Genomic DNA, 14,829 nt, shown 5'->3' on the forward strand with positions numbered 1-14,829 from the left:
GCAACCAAAACCACGTAAGGGTGTATTCAATCTCAAGGGCAAAAGAAGAAATACTGATGTTTTGTTCGGTACCTGAAGGGAACATAATGATCCCAGCTGTCTCTCCTGCTGGCAGGACCCCGGCTATCTGCCCAAGTGCACACTTACCTGTTCTGGACCTGGTGCCTCAGGAAAGGCAACATTCCCAGTAACACACTTGGCCAGGTGCCCACAGACACAAGGGAGTTATTTCCTTTTGACTCCAGCAACAGTTGTCTTATTCAAGGAAGCAAAGCACAGATGATCATTTATTTATTTTCTTTTTTTTTTAATTTAAATTTATTCATCTTAATTGGAGGCTAATTACTTTACAATATTGTATTGGTTTTGTCATACATCAGCATGAATCTGCCACGGGTGTACCCATGTTCCCCATCCTGACCCCTCCTCCCACCTCCCTCCCCGTACCATCCCTCTGGGTCGTCCCAGTACACCAGCCCCAAGCATTCTGTATCCTGCATCGAACCTGGACTGGCAATTCATTTCTTGTATGATATTATACATGTTTCAGTGCCATTCTCCCAAATCATCCCAGCCTCTCCCTCTCCAACAGAGTCCAAAAGACTGTTCTATATATCTGTGTCTCTTTTGCTGTCTCATATACAGGGTTATTGTTACCATCTTTCTAAATTCCATATATATGCATTAGTGTACTGTATTGGTGTTTTTCTTTCTGGCTTACTTCACTCTGTATAATAGGCTCCAGTTTCATCCACCTCATTAGAACTGATTCAAATGTATTCTTTTTAATGGCTGAGTAATACTCCATTGTGTATATATGTACCACAGCTTTCTTATCCATTCATCTGCTGATGGACAAAACCAGATTATTTTGTTTAAACTCATAAAGCAGATGCTCTTCTTAATGACTTTTCCAGATGTAGATAATCTGTAATTTCCACATTCATTTAGAATAGAAATGCAGTTCTCACGTTGTCAGTAAATTCTGTCCTGTTGAATTAGTGAGCACAAGAGTTGGGTTGACAGGAATAGTGTGCTGTTTCAATAGCTTATAAGGGGTTTCTTACAGGTTTTTAGCTCACGCCTCCCCACCCACAAAATAATTATTACCTGCAAAATATATAAATAAAAATAATACTTTAATCTAAGTCAGATTCAAATGTAGAGCCAGGCAGGAGTGGGAACATTTTCTCTCCAGCCCTTCAGTGGAGACTGTAAGGGTGAATATTGCTTAGAAATATTTTAATGTATAGATGAGCCTTGATTTTGAGACAGTCTTCTTCAGTTCAGTTCAGTCACTCAGTCGTGTCCAACTCTTTGCGACCCCATGAATTGCAGCACGCCAGGCCTCCCTGTCCATCACCAACTCCCGGAGCTCACTCAAACTCACGTCCATCGAGTTGGTGATGCCATCCAGCCATCTCATCCTCTGTCGTCCCCTTCTCCTCCTGCCCCCAATCCCTCCCAGCATCAGAGTCTTTTCCAATGAGTCAACTCTTCGCATGAATTGGCCAAAGTACTGGAGTTTCGGCTTTAGCATCATTCCTTCCAAAGAACACCCAGGACTGATCTCCTTCAGAATGGACCGGTTGGATCTCCTTGCAGTCCAAGGGACTCTCAAGAGTCTTCTCCAACGCCACAGGTCAAAAGCATCAATTCTTCGGTGCTCAGCTTTCTTCACAGTCCAACTCTCACATCCATACATGACCACTGTAAAAACCACAGCCTTGACTAGACGGATCTTTGTTGGCAAAGTAATGTCTCTGCTTTTCAATATGCTATCTAGGTTGGTCATAACTTTCCAAGGAGTAAGCGTCTTTTAATTTCATAGCTGCAATCACCATCTGCAGTAATTTTGGAGCCCAGAAAAATTAAGTCTGACACTGTTTCCCCATCTATTTGCCATGAGGTGATGGGACCAGATGCTATGATCTTCGTTTTCTGAATGTTGCACTTTAAGCCAACTTTTTCACTCTCCTCTTTCACTTTCATCAAGAGGCTTTTCAGTTCCTCTTCACTTTCTGCCATAAGGGTGGTGTCATCTGCATATCTGAGTTTATATTTCTCCCGGCATTCTTGATTCCAGCTTGTGCTTCTTCCAGCCCAGCATTTCTCATGATGTACTCTGCATAGAAGTTAAATAAGCAGGATGACAATATACAGCCTTGACGTACTCCTTTTCCTCTTTGGAACCAGTCTGTTGTTCCATGTTCAGTTCTAGCTGTTGATTCCTGACCTAAGAAGCTTAATTTGAGGTGATGTATTTCTGTAGATTGAGATTGCTCAGAACTTAGTTTCTATTTGCAAGGGTGACCTCGTTAAAGATTGCCCATATGAATTAAATTCAGTCTTAAACAGATCTTCCCATCAAAGTACAGAGGGCTTACAGAGGTCAGATTTCACTCAATTCTCCTTAAAAATTCCCTTTCACATTCCCACCCAAATCAGAGCTGCTCAGTGGGTACAAAGGAACCACACGCCAGGCATTCATGTGGCAGCACACATTCCTGGGGCCTGACACAAGCAGCCTGCTGATTATGTTCAGTGCGGCTCAGGAAAAAAAGTACCCCCAAAAAAGAAAAGTCCCAAACCACCAGACGCTTTCATAATTATAAGTGATTTTGTTTGTAAATCTTGGCGTTCCACCCAGCCTTCCCAGCTTGTCAAGATTACGGACGAAAGACAGACCGGAGGCCTCCGAGGTGGAGCTGTATGTGGCTCCACCAGTCCCCTCCCCTCCCGCTGTAGCCAGCTGGCAGAGAGACTTCTAATCAGAGTGCCAGCCATTGGTCCCCCAGGTCTCAGGAAAGGAATGCTGAGTGCCAGGCTTCAGACTGGTAGTACACAGCAGCTCCCGATAGCTGAAAGGTCGTGGTTTTGGAACCGAGCAGCGGAGGGGCGGTTCCCAGGGAGGACAATGCACATGTAACCAGCCCAACAGCTGACTCTGTGGTCAGGAGCCCAGAGATGCTGTTCTCGCAGCTTTGAAACACTTTTTTTTTTTTTTTTCTTGTAAAACTACAGCTGCGGCCTCATTAGAAAATATAATTGTCTTAACAGAGTAACCAGGTAATGTGGGTTGCCTGGAAAGCTTTATCAGTGTATCACAGCAGTGAGGCAAGTGGACTAAACTGCTAAGAAATGAGAATGGGAATTCTTAGTCAGACCTGCTCTTTTTGTCAAGCATTACACTTTCAGCTCATTGGTTAGAAGCACGATCATTGATCTAAATCTACAATAGGACAAGGGGCCAAGACAGCATCAGCCACAGCAAGTCTGCCCTTTTGGAGGCTGGGGTCCCTTCTCTCCTGCCAGCAGGTGCTGATCCTGTGAGGCTGTGATTGCAGCCTTGCATTTAGCTTGGGAAACACCCAGGGAACTGGGGTTCCACCTGGCTGACCACTCACACTGAGGCCTGCTCCCTCGGTTCAAATGGAGAGTAGTGGAGCAGCAGAGGTGCCCAGCCCTCACCTTCCAAGATCTAAGATGAAGTTTCCCTGGAACAGAAAGAAAGACTGAGCAGAGTGGAACTGTGTCCACTGAAAGGGTGAATGGACTTGAAGCAGCCGTCCAGTTAGGATAAGCCTATGCACCCCCTGCAAATCAGCTACCTTCCAGGAATGAGAGACTCGATCTGACTGTCAGAGTAGGCACGTCTACTTCCCTCTGAAAAAAAGAGGTGCTTTCCCCACCCAAGTACCAGGAGAGTCTATCTGGAGTCTTTGGGACTTAGGCTTAGGAGTGCTCATCAGTTCTAAAGTCCAGCTCAGACACAGTCCTCCACATGATAGCGTGGTGTGCAGGCCTCCTGCAGAAATGTCCTGTCACTTATCATTTAGCTTCTGTGGGAACTAGATAGAGAGTTGAAATGCTTTCCCTTTCCTTAAGACTTGCTGATTCCCAAAAAAAGATATGCTCATTGTATTCAAAGTAAGCTTAACAATTGAAATCCAAGCATTACATAAAATTCCCCATGTGAGGACCCTCACTGAAAACAATATGGCGCACAGTCTGGAGAGTGTCTTCACAGATTCAGCTGCCCATTTTTTAATTACCTGCTAGCCCCTCGGTTGCCAATGGCAGACGCATACTCAAATCTGGGGGTGGATATCGGGTCTCCCACACAGGAGCCGTGGACCCAGGCTGAGGGCAGAGGGCTCGGATGAGCAGGAGAACTAGACCTCACCTGGGCCCTGTGGCCCCCACACCTCCCTGCTGCAGGCCACTCCCCAGACGACAGAAAACCCACACACCACCTCCATCAGTACACTGGGCTGACTGGTTTCACTGGCGTCAAGTAAGAAAATCCTAGGAAGGAACATCTTGCCCAGCTGGGCTCAAGTACCTCCCCAGTTATCTGTGGTCATGGCGGTTTCCACAGGAGCCTCGGGGGCAAAGAGAAGGGGAGGGTCCCAGGAGAAGGGGCAGGGTTGTGTCGTCAACAGACCGACACATGGCATCTTTAAAAATGTGACTCCATCTCATTTTACCCCGAAAAGGATCCTGTTTATTGGACTCTCGTGAATCTTGCCCTTTCCCTTCCCTTTCCCCTTAGTGTTGTTATATGTTTAGGCATCTCTCTGTGTGCCATTCTTCTCAGTAGTAGCTTCCGTGGTGGCTCAGCTGGTAAAGAATCCGCCTGCAATGCAGGAAACCCCGGTTCAATTCCTGGGTCAGGAAGATCCGCTGGAGAAGGGATAGGCTACCCACTCCAGTATTCTTGAGCTTCCCTGGTGGCTCAGATGGTAAAGAATCCACCTGCAATGCAGGAGACCTGGGTTTGATCCCTGGGTTGGGAAGATCCCCAGGAGAAGGTATAGGCTACCCACTCCAGTGTTCCAGCCTGGAGAATTCCATGGACAGAGGAGCCTGGCAGGCTGCAGAATGGGGTTGCAAAGAGACAGACACGACTGAATGATTTTCACTTGTTGGATGTTCTTACTTGTTGACTTCCCTGGTGGCTCAGATGGTAAAGCATCTGTCTACAATGCGGGAGACCCGGATTCGATCCCTGGGTTGGGAAGATCCCCTGGAGAAGGAAATGGCAATCCACTCCAGGACTATTGCCTGGAAAATCCCATGGACAGAGGAGCCTGGTAGGCTACAGCCCATGGGGTCGCAAAGAGTCAGACACGACTGCGCGACTTCACTTTCACTTTCACTATTATAATACTGCTGCGGTCTCCACCCTGTCCTTGTATCTGTGCCCCTGATGCAGTTTCTATGGGATCAAGTCTGAGAAGTAGAAGGTGCTGGCTCAAAAATGACTATTATTTCAAATGTCAACTAGTGCCACACACCTCCCCATACACGATCCAGCAACTGTGTGAGCACCTCTGCCTCCTTTGCTGAAACTGGATAACATACATTTTAAAAATTTGGTCAATCTCTAAGCAAAAAAAAAATACCCTTAATATTTTACTTTGTACCTCTTAATTATTAATGACGTTGGAAATCATTTACAGTCATCCCTCGATATCCTCGAGGGATTGGTTCTGGACCTCTGTGGATACCAAAGTTCAAAGATGCTCAAGTCCCTTGTGTAAAACATTGTAATACTTGCATTAGAACCTACACACATCCTCTCATATATTTTAAATCATGTCTAAGTTACTTATATAATACCAAATATAATGTAAAAGCTATGTAAATAATTGTAAATAAAATGTAAATGCTATGTAAATAGTTGCCAGCACATGGCAAATTGAAGTTTTGCTCTTTGGAACTTCCTGGATTTTTTTTTTCTTTTTTTTCTTTTATTCTCAAAAATTTTACACCTGAGGTTGGCTAAATCCGCAGATGCAGAATTCATAGATAGGGAGTGCTGACTGTAAAGTGTTTAATTTTTTTAATGTCAGAGAAATTATTAGCAGCAGTGGAAGTATCAGATCTATGTGGTGTTTATCTCCGTATGTTATCAGCAACCAAATCAGGAGCAGGTTAATATTTGTTTTAGAGATGCCTGGTTTCCAACACTATCATAACAGCACCTTATAAATAGCTGCAGAAATATCATCTGTCTCCTAACTGTGTCTCTCATTTTGCCTTCCACTGTCAGCTAAGTTTCTGAAAGCAGAAAGTGCTTGAGGACTGTAGTTATCTGCTGGCAGGTTTTACGTACCCGTATAATCTCAGAGGATCCGTTCCAGGACTCACCACAGATTCCTCCAACCCCCATCATAAATGTAATACTATATATATATATTTTTTTTTTTTTAATTCCCGGCTGCGCTGAGTCTTTGTTGCTTTGCTCGGGCTTTCTCTAGTTGCAGCAATCAGGAGCTACTTTTCATTGCCTTGCGCGGGCTTCTCATTGCAGTGGCTTCTCTTGTTGCAGAGCACAAGCTCTATGTGTATGGGCTTCAGTATTTGCATCTCACAAGCTCTGGAGCATAGGCTCTGTACTTGGGGCATGCAGAATTAGTTGCTTCATGGCATGTGAAATTTTCCGGGACCAGGGATCAAACCTGTGACTCCTACATTGGCAGGCGGATTCTTATCCACTATGCCAGGAAAGTCCTATAGAACTATATTTATTTTTAAAAGATCCAGGTATGAGTGGTCCGCACAGTTTAAACTTGGTGTTTGAGCATCAGCTCTATTTTTTTTTTTTTTTTTGGAAAATTTTTCCTGCCTGAACCACTTCTAGAGAATTCTTATAATCATGTGAGAGCATCCGGACCTAGGAAGTTTGGGCTGTGTTGAGTATTTTTACTCCTTTGTGACAAAGAATTGTCAGAAAGGGGGTGGGGCATAGGTGGATACCCAGCACAACACTGAAAGGTTCAAGCAGTTGACAGGCTCAAGTTTCTGCTCAGAGAAGTGGGGCCCAATGTCACCTGGCCTGACCCCCGCCACCCTTCAAATAAATTGTAAATGCTCAGCAGCTAGAAGGCCCCCCGGTGGCACGTGGTGAAAGTGAGATTGTAACTGGGAGCCATGTAAGACATTGAGAAAAACTTTAGGAGGAATCCATCTCTGGTTTTCAAGACAAAAGAAATGTTCTTTTCTGCCAAGACAAGATGAGGAAGCTGGAAAAAAAAGATGGGATTTTTTTCCCTATAAAGCAAGAGGGGAAGTTGTCTTGAGGACAAGCAGCAGACACAGTGGAGAGGGACAGAAAAGAGGCCATCTGAACTCCACTCTTGTATCCAGTCCCACCGCGATCAGGCAGGCAGGGGGTGGGGGCCCCAGGCCGGCCAGCAAGCGCTCCCCTCGCTGGAGGCCCCCATGCGGGCAGCGAGCAGACATCCCGCAGGCCACTAATGGACTCGGAACCGAGCCAGCCGAGGGGAGCACAAGCAGAGCATCAGGGAAAGGAGAAACCCACGCAACCTGGCCTGGCTCCTGGAGAAACCAGAGCAAAACACCGGGCTTTCCTTCATCTGCCCCTCTCCCACCATCCGTCTCACCCTGGAGAGGAGGAGCCCAGCTCCCTCGGACAGTGACGTATCCCCCCTTGACAGCTGTGCTCATCCTGCGGTCCTCCTGCATTCCCAGCCCGAGGGTTAATGGCTGACTTGCCCCCCGCCCGGCAGTGGCAGCCAGCTGTCTGGAGACGGTGCCTTTGTCTAAAGGAGACTGAGAAAGGGCCGTGGCCTCCCCTCCACCCAGCGCTGTCAGAGCCATATTCCGGGTAGGACCGTGAGAGCACAGAGCAGAACCGTAATGAGCCTCGCCTGATCCGTTGCCCGCTGGGGTGTCCTGGAAGGAGAGGGAAGCCGCCCGGAGGGGCTGCTTATCTGGAATTAAACTTTCCCCTGGAAAAGCATTACAGCCCTGAGCTTTCCACAGGGGTAGAGACTGGAGGGGAGACCTTTTGCCCTTCTTTTCTGTTTCTTTCTCTTACTGGGGAGCACCAGTCCTGCTAAACAGAAAATATGCCAACATACTAACCTTTCAGGGCCTGCAGAATATTTGGAGAACTCTCTAGGTTCTACTGTCCTTTGAGTATTGAAGTAGTTTTTTAAATTTTTACTAAGGTATATTTGATTTATCATGCTGTGTTAATTACTGCTGTAGAGCAGAGTGACTCAGTTATACATACATGTCCATTGTTTTCCACTACTGTTTATCACAGGATATTGAATATAGTCCCCTGGGCTATATAGTAGCACCTTGCTGTTTATCCATCCTATATACACCAGTTTTATATATCTGTATGTATTATGTATAATATATATATAAACCATACAGTTTATCCATTCTGTATACACCAAACGCACAGTGCTTCCCTCTCCCACCCCTCCTCCTTGGCAACCACCAGTCCATTCTCTATGTCCCTGTTTCCATTTCATCAGTTCAATTCAGTCACTCAGTTGTGTCTGACTCTGCGACCCCATGGAAGCCTATCTGTTTCATAGGTGGGTTCATTGGTGTCCCACTTCAGATGCCACATATAAGTGATATGGTATTTGTCTTTCTGATTTGCTTCACTTAGTATGATAATCTCTAGTTGCATCCACATTGCTGCAAATGGCATTATTTTGTACTTTTTGATGGCTAATATTTCATTTTATACACACACACCCCATATCTTCTTTATCCATTCGTCTGTTGCTTCCATCTCTTGGCTATTGTACACAGTACTGCTATGAACATAGGGGTGCGTGTATCTTTGTGAATTATAGTTTTGTCCAGATATGTGTCCAAGACTAGGATTGCTGAATCATATGGTAATTCTGCTTTTAGGTTTCTGAGGCATCCCCGTACTGTTTTGCACTGTGGCTGCACCAACTTACAGTCCCACCACTTAGGCAGGGGAGTTCCCTTTTCTCCACACACTCACCAGCATTTACTATTTGTAAACTTTTTGATGATGGCCATGCTGACCGGTGTACGTTACCTTCAGTTTGTAGGAAATATCTTTTTTTAAGTGACAGGAATCAGGGGGTACCTCCAGGATGTTCTCTGTCTTTTTTTCAATTATGTATTTATTATACATGGTTGCACTGGTTCTTCACTGCTGTGAGTGGGCATTCTCTAGTTGTGGAGAGAGGGGCTGCTCTCCAGTTGCAGCACACGGGCTTCTCCTGGTGGTGGCGTCTCTTGTTACGGAGCACAGGCTCTAGGTTCGTGGGCTTCCGCAGTTGCAGCCCGTGGGCCCCGGCGTTGCGGCAGGGGGGCTTAGCTGCTGTGCGGCATGTGCAGGCCTCCCAGACCAGGAGTGGAAGCTGTGTCCCCTGCACTGGCAGGAAGCCTCCCGTCTGCTGCACCACCAGGGAAGCCCAAGTGTGTTGCATTTCTAAAAAGGCATTTCAAAGAAGACATGAAAAAAAGCCACCCAGGTAGTAGTTTATCTCTGGGTTTTCTGTATATTTAAAATTTTCCAAAGTGACTTTTCATAAAAAGAAGTTGTAAAGTGAACTTCTCGTGGCGAGTCTCAGCTTCATGGGAGAGGATTTTCCTACCTGAAGCCTTCTCCCCACTCACTGGAAAAAAAGTGTTGCTATTTCCCAGCACCGTGCTGTCTAAACATGCCGTGTCTGGGAGGACATCTCCTCCCTCAGTCATGTGGAATGCGCTGTGAACACTGCCACCACTTCAGTTCACTCTAATTTTGCTCACGTGTGGAACCTTAGGCCATAGGCATCTATCCCTCCACACTGTGTTGACAATCCACGCAGGCGAGCTCTGAGTCCTCCTGGGTGGTTCTTTGTGAGGCATGCCTGTCACCGAGCTTTACTGAAGAAGGCTGAGGTGCTGAGGGGGGGACCCTGTCTCCTCAAGACGAGCCACTCTTGGACAGCTGTCATCCACAGACACCCCGCCGGCTCCCCGCGCCCTCTGCTGGCAGTACCGGTTGCTGTTTCATGCTTCCCTTGCTCTGCTTTGTTTATGACGTCACACCTGAAGCGTTCCAACTGGAGGGCGTTGCTGCTTGTCCCGTCTCATCCTTTTTAAAATACAGCTTGAGAACACAGCATTGATTGATGAATAATTTTTAACCTCCTTCCTGTCTTCTCAGCTTCCACCTTCTCTCCAGAGCTTGTTACAATAGCCCCCAAAGGGGTTCCCTGTCTCTGACCTTGCCTCCCTGCATCCCACCTCAGTACAGCAGACAAAGGGAGCCTGTTAAAATGTAAGGTGAATCCTGTCACTGCTCTAGTACAGACCCTCCGGGGGCTTCTAAATCCAATTCTGGAGAGAAAACACAACCCTATGAGGCCCTATGAGACCTGGCATTCTGCCCCACACTCTCTGACCAGCTCTCCCCCCTCACCTCCAATGGACACGTGTAAGTAACCATCACCACCTCTAACGAGGTGTTGTGTGTTGGTCAGACTGATCTCACTCCGTCCTGATGGAGTCAGGGATGGTAGGGGGCCCCAGAGAGTCTGTGGTAATCGGGAGCTTTTATGCTGGCCGGAGTTCTCTGACTTGAAGACTACCAGAGCCCTAGGGAATCCTCTTCCTCATGTGTGTGGACTACCATCCCTTCCACCCTTCCCTCCCTGGAAGCCTCAACTTCTTGATAATGTGTCACAGGCAAGAATGGGACGTTCTTGTCACATCGAGGTTGTGAGGAGATTTCATCTGCTGACTGGGGGCCTGTTAGCCCTGTTGCTGTGAGGTGAGGAGGGCAGGTCTGGGCTCGGAGCAGTGGAACAGCCTGCGGATACCAGTCCCTGCTCCTGGCTCAGCACCTCACAATGGAAATCTTGGGGAGAGGCGACGTCAGCCTAGGCCCAGCTGCACCAGGTTCCAGCCACGAAATGTCTCAGAACCTCCACTTCAAGTTCTGTAACGGCAGAGATGATGATGCCAAGCTGGCCTGTTTGATGACAGCTAAATAGGCCGCTTGCTTGTTTATCTGCCATCTTTCCAAAGCCAGTTCCATGCGGGCTATGTCCAGTGCAGGGGCGTCCAGAGAAACCCCTGTAGGTCTTGAGAGCCAGGCTGCAGTTTTCCTGTGCTGCTCACCCTGCCGTGGGACTCTGGAACCCACAGAAACATGCCTGTCACATTCCCGGGGCTTGGGCCTAGGTGCTCCTTAGGACAGCCAGCCCCTGCTTAGCATTCCCACAGTGTGGGTGGCCAAGGGCCCCTCAGACCAGCCTATGTCCCTGTGAAGGATTTATATTCATCCATGATGGGGGAGGAACGGCCGCGGAGGCCTGGGGGCGCCCTGCTTTCCGAGCTGTGGCAATACTACCCACAGAAGGTGCCCCCACTGCCCTTCTTTCCGGCTCCCGCCCCCTGGGGCGCCGTCAGCGGCCTGGGGCGTGTGTATGCACAGTGCGTGTGCACGCACACAGTCTGCAGGTCATACTACAGATACTTTGTTCTTCACCTCGCTCTGTTCCTTTACCGTATCCCTTTTGTTAAGTCTTGTCTAAAAGCACCCTATTTTGTTTCATTTTTAATTTAAACTTTTTATTTTTTATTGGGGTATAGCTGATTAATACTATGATAGTTTCAGGTGAACAGCGAAAGGACTCAGTCATACATATGTGTGTATCTATTCTCCCCCAAACTGCCGTCCCTTCCAGGCTGCCAATAACATTGAGCAGAGTTCCCTGTGCTATACAGGAGGTCCTTGTTGGTTATCCATTTTTAATATAGCAGTGGGTACAACTATTCTTATGACATATTTTTCATCCTGTTTCCTCAAATTCTCTCCACCATTGTCATAATTATTTCCATAATGTCTACGTAATTTTCTTCTTTTTGATATATACTGTAATTCACTAAACCTTATATTCCACAAAACATCTTTGTATGTGTGTATCTTTTTGCTTCTGTGGAATTATTTCCTTAGAATTCATTTCTAGAGTCCACATATTGTCTTAAAGGGTGTAGACATTTCCGATATTCTTCACATCGTTTCTTTCCCAAAAGGTGGTATCGATGTCCAGTGCTAGGAAGAATGCTTCTTGGTGTTGATGTTTTGGCATACCAGCCAGGTGCTATTGGGAGAGGAGGGTATGGAGAAGAATGAGGAGGAAAAGAACTGTTAGCAGTCCCTGGAGATGCAGTGAGGTGGTTTGTTTTGTCTTCTCAGCACGACCAGCTCCACAGCCAGCAGCTGTGACACGGAGTTCACTAAAGAAGACGAGCAAAGGCTGAAGGACTATATCCAGCAGCTCAGGAACGACAGGGCAGCAGTCAAGCTGACCATGCTGGAGCTGGAGAGCATCCACATTGACCCTCTCAGCTACGACGTCAAGCCCCGGGGAGACAGCCAGCGACTAGACCTGGAAAACGCGGTGCTGATGCAGGAGCTCATGGCCATGAAGGTATCCGTGGCAGGGGGCGGGGAGGCTTTTTCTCAAACCCTCATCCCCTGCACTCCACTATCATCAGGAGGAAACATAAAAAGGCCCCTCGAAAGCTGGTCAGCCATCCGTGTTCAGTTGCCTCTCCACAGGAGGACAGCCAGAACCTCGTGTGTAGACAGGAGTGGTTTCAGTATGTCCAGGGTCCCTTGAGCTGGAAGTGCTCCTAGAGAGGTGCCCTGAGCTCTAGAGAAGCCTCAGGGGGTCCCAGGCCAGAATGGAGCACCTCGTCCCCAGGAGAAGCCAGAAGAGGCCTCTGCGGGGTGAAACAGCCTCTGATCGGTCTCCAGAATGCTTGCAGGTGCTTCCCGGGTGGATGCTGATGTTAAGGTGAGGCGGGGAGAACAGGGAGAGGCCAGGGCAGCGTTTGGACAGGAGCCCTGGTTTCCTGACCTGCTTGTCCGTTTGGTGCTGTGTGGGGCACCAACAGCCACCTTCCCCATCACACCCCAGGCGCCAGTTCGCCCTCGGTGGAGTTCTTGTCTTCTGGGTGGTCCTGGGTCGTCCTGGGTAGAGATATCCCTGTAGACACTTGTGGCCTTAGACCTGCTCGGACCTGCAGGTTTCAGAGGTTTAGGACTGGTCTTTGTTATATTCTTGGCTGAGAGTTCCTGTTGTTCATTTATGCATCCTTCAGGTTTGTCATCTGATTCCTCAAAGGAGGCTTTTCTTTGCTTTTCCCACCCAAAACCTGAGTGAGGACACACGTGGCCTGGCCGCCCCTCCAGGAGGCAGCCTTCAAGTCTCCTCTGCGAGCTAGCACTCCCGTCGGGCTCCCCGGCCTGGCTGCCCGCCCCGCCCTTGTGCAGGTGCTGAAAGCCCAGGTCCTGGGCCCCCTCCCCACCCGAGGCCTCAGGGACCGGCACTGTGACTGCCTCATCTTTCCTCTTGGGCAGAACGCCCGCTTCATCTCTGGCACCCACCCATTCATCTCTCCTTCTCTCAAGCTTGCGTCTGTGTGTTGTTCTGGGCGTGACTGTCCACATTAGCTCGGGAAACAGTGTTGCCAGCACCTTAAGAATCCTGTTTCTAGTGGCAAAAGATGAGACGGTTCAGTGTGTGGAAACACCTTTCATCCTGGTTTTATGTCATCGTCAGGAAAGGTTTGCATCGTCTTTTGAGCAGTTGCTCAGCACATTGCCTTCTCCATGGCTAATACTGTCCCTGAGTATAACTAGCCGTGCTGGGTGCCCTCCAGGTGTTTCCCCACACTGGAGCTGAGACCATCTCCTCCCGGGTCTGGCTTACCCAAGACAGCACAGCAGGCCTGTGGCTTGTTAGCTCAGAAGAGGGTCACTTCAGGGGTGACCGCAGTCAGTGAGTGACTTGGTGAATCCCTCCTGAGGGATTCAGTGTATGAAGTGACTCAGCGTATGAAGAATCCTTTTAAGTAGGATCCCAGAAAGACCTGGGGAGACTGACCAGGTGTTCATGGGGTGGGGGACTGTAGCTTGGTGCTTACCTGGCCTCTGAGCTGGATGTCGTGGGTTCAAACTCAGGCTCCATAATTTACGCAGTATGGGGGCTGAAAAGAGATTGTGGGCTCTGCTCACCTCAGTGTCCCATCCATGAATGGAGATATTCATAGTACCTAGCTCAGGGTGAGAGGACTTAATGAGCTGCTTAGTATAACCATTTAAAGCGGGGTTACATGCTCAGTAAATGCGAGTGCTTCTCACTGTCCAGGAGAGCACTGTCCCATTTTGGGGTCACTTCTTACTCTTCACAGCAAACTCTCCTTTGACTTCTCCAAGGTACTTCAAGAAGTGACCTGATGAATAGTCACCTGAGGAGGGCTCTGTTTCCATGGATTTTCTTTGGGCCCTGAAGCTGATAGGACCTGGGGCCAGTGTCACTGCTGTGGGTGCTTCCGAGCTGCCCAGCGTGGCTGCAGGACCCAACTGCCATGAGGGTGATGATATTCATGGATTGGTGTCATGGAAAATGGGAAAGGAAACGGAATTTAGAAGGGACCTAGTCAGAGGCTTCAACCTCTCTGATGCGGGTTAGCCTCTGCCTGCCAGAAAACTGGCCTCCAGCAAGGCGAGTATGACCACTGGGGAAGAGGAGGTGGAATCTCCTGGTTGTTCGAAAGGTGCTCCTTAGTGTGAGCCAAAGCCTGCAGGCCTGTCCCTTCTACCTGTTGATCTCGGTTCTGGTGCACAGTGGCAAGCCCGTGGCATGGTGCGGGAGTGTGGAGACAGCCGTCCAGTCTCCCCTGGGGCTTGGCCCCCCCACAACAGCTGCCAAGTGACACCCCCCGCGGGGCCTCGCGGGGCGGTCAGCGGCCCTGCTGTCTCCCCACCAGCCCCTCATACGCTCTGTGCCCCGCAGGAGGAGATGGCCGAGCTGAAGGCCCAGCTCTACCTCCTGGAGAAGGAGAAGAAAGCCCTGGAGCTGAAGCTGAGCACACGAGAAGCCCAGGAGCAGGCCTACCTGGTCCACATCGAGCACCTCAAGTCTGAGGTGGAGGAGCAGAAGGAGCAGCGCACGCGGTCCCTCAGCTCCACCAGCAGCGGAGGCAAGGACGCGGCCGGCAAGGTAGGGCGGC

General features: G+C 48.7%; 1 protein-coding gene across 2 annotated transcripts in view; it reads left to right on the forward strand.

The window, feature by feature from the left end:
* MCC (MCC regulator of WNT signaling pathway) overlaps positions 1-14,829 on the forward strand; it is a 524,409-nt gene that overhangs the window by 485,730 nt on the left and 23,850 nt on the right. For both annotated transcript variants that reach the window (XM_061429887.1, XM_061429888.1), the window contains 2 exons: positions 12,005-12,239; positions 14,613-14,819. In XM_061429887.1, the coding sequence (XP_061285871.1) occupies positions 12,005-12,239; positions 14,613-14,819 (442 nt within the window). The remainder of the gene's footprint in view (positions 1-12,004; positions 12,240-14,612; positions 14,820-14,829) is intronic.

Source organism: Bos javanicus, chromosome 10 (assembly GCF_032452875.1).
Source record: "Bos javanicus breed banteng chromosome 10, ARS-OSU_banteng_1.0, whole genome shotgun sequence".
NCBI classification, from domain to species: domain Eukaryota; kingdom Metazoa; phylum Chordata; class Mammalia; order Artiodactyla; family Bovidae; genus Bos; species Bos javanicus.